Raw genomic sequence first — 10,715 nt, 5'->3', positions numbered from 1 at the left:
CCATAACCTACCAAGATAAAAACAACAGCAGCAGTAACAACAGTTCAAACTCTTGATGGTGTCTCAGTGCTGAAATTTATTGTTAGGTTATTTAATGGAAGGGGGAGAGATAATCTGAGGAAGAAGAGGGGAAGACAGGGTTTAAGGTCTGAAATATAAGCTATGTGTCCTCTGCAGGGTCAATCTGGTTTGGTTTTGGTGTGTGTTTACCTCAGGAGAGGTAACAAAGATGTGTGGTGTTTTTACATCCTGCACAAAGCATTAACACAGAGAAAATCTGATCTGTATCATTACACAAACACTTTTAAAACTACCAGCATAGCTACCTGTCCCACTGCCCATGTCCATGTTTGTTTGCAAGGACCACACCACCAACATCTCCAAGTGTATTTACATGTATGACCTGGCACTCACAGATCCATGTCTTTCAAAGGTGGCACAAATCCTCCATGAGCCAGATGTGACTGAACTTAACATTGCATTTCAGGCCGCTGTCCCAAGCCTGGTCGGCCAGAGCAGTGGTACGATCCATGTCCTCATATCTGGAGTTGGTGCAGCTGAGCTGCTGATCAGACCTAAAACAGGAAATTCAACTTGAATCATGTGAAAACTGTTAAATGTACAATCTCTGTTGTTGTGTATCATCATCTAGCTGCTGTTAACTCTGAGTTTTTACCTGGTTTAGTGCCCTGTACAAAGTCATTATAATGGGGGACTGTCATTTATGTGGATGTCAACAATGATAGTCTTAAAAGTACTGACAGCACATCTTTAGGAGGACATTTGATCCTGTTTCTATCAAGCTCCTGAATGCCACTACACGTTGACCAGCTGAGAAGCTCATCAATATCTTATCACACCTGCACTTTTATTGGTGGCTTTTAACGTGAAGATTTTAAATTGTCTGGTCTCTCGCTACGGCAAGACGGAGGGGACAAAATAAGCGAAATACACAAACAAACATAAAGACAAGTTATACAAAAGATCACAATCATCTTCAGAATCATCTTCAGAATGCAATATAACTGCGCGGAACAACCGTGTCACACAAAAACAAATCAATACATTGATCCCTATTGACAGCTGTGGAGCTGCTGTTAGAAAACCACGTTACAAAACTGTTTTGTAACTCCGTGTCTGAAAACGTCACAGCAGCGGCCACAGAGACACCGACCGACCAGAGGGCTACGAGCTCTGCAGCTACAAACTACTGCTGCTACAGAGGAAGCGACACAAATATGTCCACCTCCCGTACGATCATATGTTTGTTAAGAAACGACTTGCGCCTCCACGACAATGAGGTAAGAGAATTGATCAGTTGTAAGCATGTAGTTGAGACAAACATGGTTATTTCGTTGTAATGCTAGCTTACATTAGTTAGCTTGACTTTAGCTAATGTGTCCATTGACTTTAGCTGTTAGCTCTTGCTTTTAAATCGACATTAAATCAGTATTTTAACCATGATAGTGTCTACATTGTGCTGCACAGTGAATTACAACAGTTGCTGCTGAAACAACGACATTACTTCCGGGAGAAATCCTCCAAATTAAAAGCGTCGTCTGCAAAACTTTCGCCTTTCGTTACCATGATGGACTAATTTGTACGTATTTTGCAATACCCTACAACTTAGCATTAAATAAATACTTCATGCCTTCAGTGAGGCACTATTCTGGTCCCATTTTTCAAAATAAAAGCCGGATATTTCACCTTTAATGTAGCTCTTGAACGTCTATTCTCACTCAGTTATAAAAATCTATGATTATGCACAAGAATAAATGCAGCGTACAGTCTGTAGTATAAACACTGTGCCAAACAAACAAATATATTTAAACGGCTGTTTTATGTGTTTGGTGCCACTTAAGAGATGCTGACAGATTATTCTTAATTTACAGCTTTTTCACTGGGCTCAAAGAAACGCTGAGCACATAGTCCCACTGTACTGCTTTGACCCTCGACATTATGGAGGCACCTACAATTACAATCTACCAAAGACTGGCCCATTCCGGCTGCGTTTCTTACTGGAGAGCATCAGAGACCTCAGAAACACGCTGATCAACAAAGGCAGGTAATCAAACATGCTACCTTCACGTGTCTGCACACCTTATTAACAATCCAGAAACATGTTGAAAAGAAGGTAAAAAAAACAAGTGATAATGAACTTTTTATTGTGTTATTGTCACACATGACGTCGGCACAGACCTTGTCCTCAGTCCTCTAGAATTGAACACGCGTTACAGGATCAGGACACACCTGGACTCACAGGGGGTGATGTTTACATTAACACCGCTCCTGCACACACTGTTCCCATCACCTTTTCCTGTCAACTAGCCCTCTACCCAGGATGCAGCTTGCCTGGCATGGCATGAACTGAGACTTACATGTGCATGCCTATTTCTCTCTCTCTGTGTGTGTGTGTGTGTGTGTGTGTGTTTGTTACAGCAATCTTGTGGTGAGGCATGGTAAGCCAGAGGAGGTCGTTGCCAGCCTCATCAAGCAGCTGGGCTCTGTCAACACTGTGGCTTTCCATGAAGAGGTAGTTCTGTATTACTGTTAACAACTTTTTACTGCTGTGTCCGGTGATTCTGACATTCGCTTTCATGTCGCAGGTTACTTCAGAAGAGCTGAATGTGGAGAAAAAAGTGAAGGAAGTCTGTGCACAGATGAAGGTCAAAGTTCACACCTGCTGGGGCTCTACACTGTACCACAGAGATGATCTTCCATTTCACCTCATATCCAGGTGAGACATGAAGTGTTATTGAATTTCCCCCTGGGGATCAATAAAGTATCTATCGATCTATCTGAGGGATGTCTCGTAATGTCTCCTCCTGTTGTGTTATTAGGCTGCCTGATGTGTACACTCAGTTCAGGAAGGCAACAGAGACCCAGAGCAGGGTGAGGCCTGTGTTCCCAACCCCTGAGAAGCTAAATCCTCTTCCTACAGGGCTGGAGGAAGGAGCTATTCCCACGGCAGAGGACCTGCAACAGACGGGTGAACTATTCAAATGTTTTTTTTTAGGTAAAAGTAAATGTCCATTCATGCTGCTGGCAATAAGGAAGCACACATTGCTCATGTTTCTAAGTGCTCTGAATGTACTTTAGTTTAACGCGTATGTGCCAGCCTGATGCTGAAAAGGCTTGTTTTATTTTCTTAGAGCCTGTGACTGATCCTCGCTCAGCCTTCCCCTGCAGTGGTGGGGAAAGTCATGCTCTGGCCAGACTGAAACACTATTTCTGGGACACTGTGAGTAAAAAAAATCCTCTGATACATTAAATGTACTATCTTCTGTGTCATTGGTATAACAATCCTGTATGGTGTGTGTTTTTAGGATGCTGTTGCAACTTACAAAGAGACTCGTAACGGCTTGATCGGGGTGGATTATTCTACTAAATTTGCCCCTTGGTGTGTGTGATTTTTGTAGAGTTTAATGTTCTTTGGAAGTAATTCTCAAACTTCCATCTCTAATGGTTTGGTATTCTGCAGGCTGGCGTTGGGTTGCATTTCACCCAGGTATATTTTTCATCAGATCAAGCAGTATGAGACAGAGCGGACAGCTAATCAGAGCACATACTGGTGTGTATACTGACTGCACTCGCATCCTATCATGATGGCATACTGTATTTAAAAAAAGTACAGTTTATAGAAAATACTTAAAACATGATTTTCGTTTGTGATCTTTGTTTTTTCTACAGGGTGATTTTTGAACTTTTGTGGAGGGATTACTTCAAGTTTGTGGCTGTCAAGTACGGAAACAGACTGTTTCAAGTTAACGGTAATATCAGCTGTAAAATGTCATCTGGTTCCGATTGTCTTATAGTTAATGATGATGATGATGATGATGATGATGATGATTTCAACTCAGGACTTCAAGACAAGTCTGTGCCATGGAAAAAGGACATGAAGCTGTTCAATGCCTGGAAAGGTTTGTGCCTTGTCTGCATCATTCACACATTTCTGTATTGCATGAAAAAGTGCATGTAGCTGAATGTGTGTGCTACATTTGTGCTTTCACAGAGGGACGCACAGGAGTGCCTTTTGTTGATGCCAACATGAGAGAGCTGGCGCTGACGGGCTTTATGTCCAACAGGGGGCGACAAAATGTTGCCAGTTTCCTCACAAAGGATCTGGGCCTTGACTGGAGGATGGGAGCTGAGTGGTTTGAATACCTTTTGGTGAGTAAGCCAGGTTAGAATGCATTCATGTCTTATTATAACCAAATATTAAAATAATATACTGATTAAGATGGAAGCAAAATAACAGCTTTGTTTTCCCTTCAAAGATTGACTATGATGTCTGCAGCAACTATGGAAACTGGCTGTACAGTGCCGGTGTAGGAAATGACCCCAGAGAGAACAGGAAGTTCAACATGATCAAACAAGGCCTCGACTACGACAGTACGGTATGTTTGATTGTGTGCAACTGTAATATTGTCTGCAGTTGTTTGCACCATGGCTCAATATGTCATACTGTGCTGCTGCTGATTAAATCAGCATTCACTCACTGATTTATTAATTGCTCTTCGTGTGTGTACTTCAGGGTGACTATGTCCGGCAGTGGGTTCCAGAGTTGCAGTCTATCAGAGGAGCTGACGCGCACGCTCCCTGGACACTCAGTGCTGCTGCGCTGTCACACGCTCACGTGTCGCTCGGCGAGACCTACCCCGCTCCCATCGTCATGGCGCCTGAATGGAGCAGACACATTAACCAGAAAGCGGTGGGTGTTTGAGAAAAGGGAAGTGAGCAAAGTGAATGTGCAATGCTGCTGGTAGCTTTTTATTCATTATGGTTACACATACTAGTGATAAAATATAGCACATTTACAGCGGCGCTGTATAGAAGAGCAGTTTTTGTGGCAGTTTGTGTCTTTTATTGAGCTCCACAATGTTAATTTGACAGTTCCTGGTCAGTTTGAGATTTCTCCTGAACTTAAACCGAATGTTTCTCTAAAATACAATTTATTATACAAAGCTAGTCTTGCTGCAAAACACTCATAAGTGGCCAGGTCTAGGTCAATGTATGCAATTTTGTTTTTAAGAAGAAAAAATTAAATCAGTCTGATTAATTCAGGTTTATCTTGAGTAGCTAGTTCTGGAGCAGCTCGTCCAATCCTAAACCTATAACTAAAAGGATCTCTTCCTTCACAAGATATGACAGTAAAATGGTACTGAATGTATATTAATATTACATTTTCTCATTTAAGAATAGATCATGTAAATAATTTTGTTGTCAGAACAAGTAGTTCTTAGTAAACTGAAAGTTTAGTCTGTTTTTGTGTGGTATTTTTAAATGTTGTCTATTATGATAAAAGAGAAGAGAGAAAACTTTATTCATCCAGGAGGATATTCTTTTGCCATAGGTTACAGGTTACACATTAAAATGTAAGAGTATAAATATAAAATAACATAAGCAGTATGACTCGACATGATGTACGTTGTATAGCTGTAATATAGGTGGTGATAAAGGTGCTCCTTGCTGCCTTCTAAACCATGACAGACATGTTGTCTTTGTGTTATCAGAGTGGCTCCGGACCTTCACCGAGAGGAAAGAAAGGCCCGTCTCACACTCCCAAACAGCATCGGGACAGAGGCATCGACTTCTACTTCTCCAGAAGCAAAAACCTGTGACGTGGCTCGAAGCAAACACTGAACACATGGAGGATACACAGAGCAGATCCGACTCCTGTGTACACTGACAGACTGATGGAGGCTGTCTGAAGAAGATCTGAGGAAATGCATGTTCCTGTGCGTGATACCACATATAGGGCTCACATTTCTTTAGAAAAACGTCCTCAATATGGAATCTTTGCTGCGTTTCCTGTCAGGCTGCAGCAACAGTGAAAACCACAGTGTGGTTTTGTTTTGATAGAGCAGTTCAGTATGAACCTGCCTGCTCACTTGGCCCTGCTTTTTGTTTTTTTCTGGGAGTGTTCTTCTAAAGACTTGTTTGTATTTATGTTCAAGATTTATTAGTGACTTTTTCATTAGAACAGTCTGTCTGGACTCTTCATTACTATTTTTACTGTCATCATAACAAGGTCAAGCAACACTTTCTTGGGTCAATGTAGACTGTTTTGGCAATGAATAAACATATTATTGTGCCTAAAGGTAATAAAGTGTTGTTCCTTTCTTGTAAATTTACATTGAGGACCTGGCTCTTATTCTGATAAGATTAATCATATATACTGGTGATTCTTTTGCATTTACCTCCACAAACAAAGCAAAGCTTTAATCAGTGTTCTCAGTCACACAATCTTTTAAGTCCTGCAGGAAGTTCGCTACAGTTTCCAAACAGTTTCTTTGCTGATTTAGAATCTGAGAATCTATCATCCAAACATGAACTCATGTTCAGCCTCATAAAAACAAAGAGACTCTCACAGAGACATACATAAGGACGACTGGTGGTAAAAAGTGTAGTAACTCATCAGTAGCAGTGTTACTGCTCTGCTCTTGGAGGTGAACAGTACTTCTCCTCCTACGTGTGACGTAGGCACCGCCAATATTTGACATCACTTCCGTGTTTCGCTGTCAGGCAGGTTGAACCCTGACTGGACGTCTGAAGCAACTTTTGTCTACATCACGCCTGTTGGTGCAATGCGTGATTTTCTAACTTTTATTCTTAACTGAATAACTCGTCTTTTCACGGACACTTCCGGGAACTTTCCAACATGGCTTGCGTGGACACAGATGTCGATCTGTGGACGATCCCTCTGGTCGCTCTCAACATGACCGTGAGGAAAAAGTTAGGACTTTATCTGAACCCAAAACACACGGTGGCGGCGGACTGGATGGCCGTAGCGGAGGCCATGGGCTTCACTTACCTGGAGATAAAGAACTACGAGGCGTCACGGAACCCCACCAAAAGCGTCCTGGAGGACTGGCAGGCTCGGAACTCGGACGGGACTGTGGGCAAGCTGCTGTCAATCCTAACGGAGGTGGACAGGAAGGACATCGTGGAGGATCTTCGTCCTTTAATAGGTGTGTGTCTGTACTTCTGGGAAATGCATTGTAATTGGAAAACATACAGAATATTTACTGATATTTAACTTTATGTTTTAATGGCTGTCCTCAAGGAAATGATTTACATGCCTCAATTTCCTGACTGCAAAAAAACAAACAAAAACAAAACAACGATACAAAACAATCATCCCCATACACAGTAAAACTACATAAATATGATAATAAACATAAACATCTCTCTGTGTCTGTGTTATCACCAGATGAGGACATCAGAAAGTACCAGGAGAATCTGAAGAAGAAAGCCGAGCCGCCGCTTCAGGTTCCTGAGGTTGACAGCTGTGTCCCACGCACCTCAGAGAGGATTGGACTCACCTTGGAGGATGACCCTGAAGGTCAGGATTTGTATTTACATGTATTCTGTAAGCCTCTGCAGTCCTGCTCATAGAAAATGCATTGAAAGCACCTTCACTGCATGTTTCTGATAACTGACACACTGACATTACTGCTCGACAGTATAAAGTTATTATAAAACAGAAATCTTTGATAATTAAAGTATGTTTTGCTCATAAAAATATCCACCTGCTGATAACCTATACCTTATGAGAAATAAAACAAAACACTATGATTTACCACCGTCAAACTACCAAGAGTTTAGATTGAGTACCAACAGTACTACAAATACTGTTTTAGATGAACACTGATCAATACCTCTTTGCCACCCTGTAACAGTTTCCATGCTGTTGTTGAGATGGCTATTGCAGCATTAATTTCTGTGTAATTTCGCACAGGAAAAACTCAAACTAGTCTCTTGATCTGGCTTTTTATCTTAAGCTCTGATCACACGGCTGCACCACGGCTCTGTTCCACTTTACTGCACAGTCCTGTGGTTTTCTGATTTTGCATAAGTGCTACTTTTTACCACTACTGAGTTATTAAGTTATGTCACTGACTTCAGTCAAACTGACTTTAATCCAGGTGCACCTGAGTTGTTTGATGCTTTCATCTGCTACTGCGAGAGAGACTTTGAGTTCGTCCATGAAATGATTCAGCAGCTGGAGCAGACGGACCACAGGCTGAAGCTGTGCGTGTTCGACAGAGACGTCCTCCCGGGCTCCTGCGTGTGGACTATCACCAGTGAACTCATTGAGAGAAGGTGAGGATAGCCTCACATGCTAACCATTTTCGGCTCATGTTTGCTTGATACTTTTTCTGTATTTCTGCTTTTGTATTTGTTTTTTTCTGCAGCGGACATCATCATCAATAATGTGTGCAAACACAGAGCGCAACCAAGCTCTGTTAATAATATATGATAGTACATAAAATGTTCACAGATGGAACACATGAAAAGTTTCAAGGGTTATTTAAAGCTAAACATGACTAATAATAGTTTCATTTTATATTCAGATATAGAAAGTTTTTTTCCTGCTTTCACATTTTGCATGCGCTTACACCCTGTGTGCAGGTGTAAGAGAATGGTGGTGGTGATCTCTGATGAGTACCTGGACAGTGATGCCTGTGACTTTCAGACCAAGTTTGCTCTCAGCCTCTGTCCTGGTAAAGTAGATCCAGCTCTCTCTTCCCTTTTCTGACATTTTCTCATGTCTGCATGTTAAATTCTGCTTCTTTTTTCTTTTTTTTGCCGCTTCAGGAGCTCGAAACAAACGAATCATTCCAGTGATCTACAAGTCAATGAAGAGGCCGTTCCCAAGCATCCTACGCTTCCTCACAGTGTGTGACTACACCCGGCCGTGCACGCAGGCCTGGTTCTGGATACGGCTTGCTAAAGCTCTTTCTCAACCATGATCACAGACCAAGCAGTTAATCATGTTAAAGTGCCTTTCTATTCCAGTCAATCACATTGGATTATGACCAAAGATGGCAGGTTTACATAGTATGTGCCATTGCTTTTGATCTGCTTCCTCATATGTAGAGGGAATATATTTTAACGCTGTAAAGGGATGGCATAGATTTTTATATAGTATAAAAAACGTCAACCTACGAGTACAAAAAATCAACAAAGTTCTCAAAGCCGTTTATATGTTATAAATGTATCAAGGTTGGGCCAGCCATGGTTTTTATTTGTGTTTTTTTCCATCTGGGGTTTATGCAGTAAGTTCTAAATGCTTTGTAAAGGCTGCTTCACACTGGAAACTTCCTCTTTAGATGAGATTGTAGCAAAAGAGGAAGAGATATTGTGAGTATGATACTTTCACATGTTCAGTTTTAGTCAGCTGACACCTGCAGTTTCCTCTCTTATGTTTTACTGTGATGTCCGTACATTTGAGTGTTTTTATAGTCTGAGGTGTTTGTAAAATTAATAGAAAGTGAACTTATTGTTCCTTAAAGATGGACTGAATGTATTATTCAAAATAAATATGTTCCACTTTGAAGATTTTTTTTTATTATTTAATGAAAATCGTGCATGCACAGAAGTGAAGGCGCAATAAAACCAGTGGTTGTCCTGCTGATGTCGTGATTGTGCAACCCTGGCATGTTATAAATCACACCAGCAGAGGTCTCGCTAATGTCATGCAGTAAAGCAGAGCTATGACGCTTCACAGTTGACAGCCAATCACAAGGCACCCTGCGTGTTACTGCCCAATCAGAGGACAGAATGTTCCCGGAACAACACGCCTCCTTTCATAGCGGTTGATTGTGTGTTTTCTGCCCTGTGTTTGTCTGTCAGGTAGCAGTTATGAGCCTGGAATATACCTACGCACACCGAATTCATTTAAAAAATAACCTAAATGAGAAAATGTAGATGTCTGGTGTGCTGAAATAGCAGAAACTATTGGGATTTAATTACTGTATGAGATAGAAGAACGCCTGCAAGTACCTACTCGGAGGCAATAAAACCCTGAGTAATCGGCTCGCCATTAAAAGTGTGGCGGAAATCCTCGGTTTTATTCGGCATGTTTAACTAATTTTAACATCTGTTTAACATGTTTTGTGTGGGAAAAAAAAGCAATGGATATATAATTGTGTGCTAAATGATAGCTCCACCCTCTGTGCAGCTAATGTGTAAAATTGTTCGACTTCTCTGTTTACATTAGCTCCGTTGCAGCTAATTAGCCACCAAGCAGCGGCAATTAAGTCCCTCCGTGTTCAACCACAGCCGGATTCCAGCGCAGAGTGCAGTCGTGCCACGCTCAATATGTCCGCCAGGAAGGTCCACATTCGCTCAGTAGGAATGCGGTAGGCGGGGCTGCTAGGCTAGTGTCAAACTTTGGGAATGACAGGAGTGCTGCAGGATTCGCAAAGAAGGGGAAGTGTCGCCCTTATTGGCCCTGTTTGGATTACTTTGACTTCTTTTTACGCGCAGTCTTTGGATTCACCACCTTTATACAGATAGTTTGGCCTCAGCAGAACCCTCAACCATGTCGGAGGACCTGAGCTCCCAACCCTGGTCCATCAACAAAGATGATTATGAGCTACACGAGGTGATTGGTATGTGGTCCCCAGCTTGTTAGCTTGTATTTTACCCGACAGTTTGCGATTTTATGCCGTTAGCTAAGCTTATGGAGAAGGGGCACTTAAACCTGCGAACGCCGGCTAATATCTTTCAGAATGCATCCTCTTTCTGTTGAGCTAGGCTGAGTTTCTAACGTTTGCCAACTTGGTAATCTTAGCCGGGCGGTGTTGTACCTTGGAGTCAGTGGAATGCTTTCAGTGAGAGTGAGCACCCCGTCCACTGGGGCTACGCCGAAGCAGTAAACGAGCGGCACAGCGTTACTGTCTAGTCAGGCTCGGACTATTTGCTGG

At 42.0% G+C, this 10,715-nt stretch overlaps 3 protein-coding genes across 3 annotated transcripts in view; all 3 read left to right on the top strand.

Moving 5' to 3' along the window:
* Window positions 1-1,149: 1,149 nt before the first annotated feature.
* cry-dash (cryptochrome DASH) lies at window positions 1,150-6,057 on the top strand. Its single transcript, XM_028433036.1, has 14 exons — window positions 1,150-1,301; window positions 1,893-2,065; window positions 2,440-2,533; window positions 2,607-2,737; window positions 2,841-2,989; window positions 3,153-3,241; window positions 3,327-3,400; window positions 3,482-3,571; window positions 3,691-3,770; window positions 3,861-3,920; window positions 4,013-4,170; window positions 4,278-4,397; window positions 4,535-4,711; window positions 5,514-6,057. Exons 1-14 carry the CDS (start codon window positions 1,239-1,241, stop codon window positions 5,619-5,621), a joined length of 1,566 nt encoding a protein of 521 aa, XP_028288837.1. The 5' UTR covers window positions 1,150-1,238; the 3' UTR covers window positions 5,622-6,057.
* A 452-nt stretch (window positions 6,058-6,509) lies between these two features.
* On the top strand, window positions 6,510-9,343 carry myd88 (MYD88 innate immune signal transduction adaptor). Its single transcript, XM_028433403.1, has 5 exons — window positions 6,510-6,971; window positions 7,214-7,345; window positions 7,929-8,106; window positions 8,416-8,507; window positions 8,602-9,343. The coding sequence occupies exons 1-5, from the start codon at window positions 6,662-6,664 to the stop codon at window positions 8,754-8,756; spliced, it is 867 nt and encodes a 288-aa protein (XP_028289204.1). The 5' UTR covers window positions 6,510-6,661; the 3' UTR covers window positions 8,757-9,343.
* Window positions 9,344-9,661: 318 nt separating this feature from the next.
* Window positions 9,662-10,715, top strand: part of oxsr1b (oxidative stress responsive kinase 1b) — a 32,629-nt gene continuing 31,575 nt past the window's right edge. The window contains exon 1 of the mRNA XM_028433140.1: window positions 9,662-10,400. Within this exon, the coding sequence (XP_028288941.1) occupies window positions 10,331-10,400 (70 nt within the window). The 5' untranslated portion in view covers window positions 9,662-10,330. The remainder of the gene's footprint in view (window positions 10,401-10,715) is intronic.

This window comes from Parambassis ranga, chromosome 20 (assembly GCF_900634625.1).
Source record: "Parambassis ranga chromosome 20, fParRan2.1, whole genome shotgun sequence".
Lineage (NCBI taxonomy): Eukaryota > Metazoa > Chordata > Actinopteri > Ambassidae > Parambassis > Parambassis ranga.
This window is presented reverse-complemented; position numbering and strand designations above follow the sequence as displayed.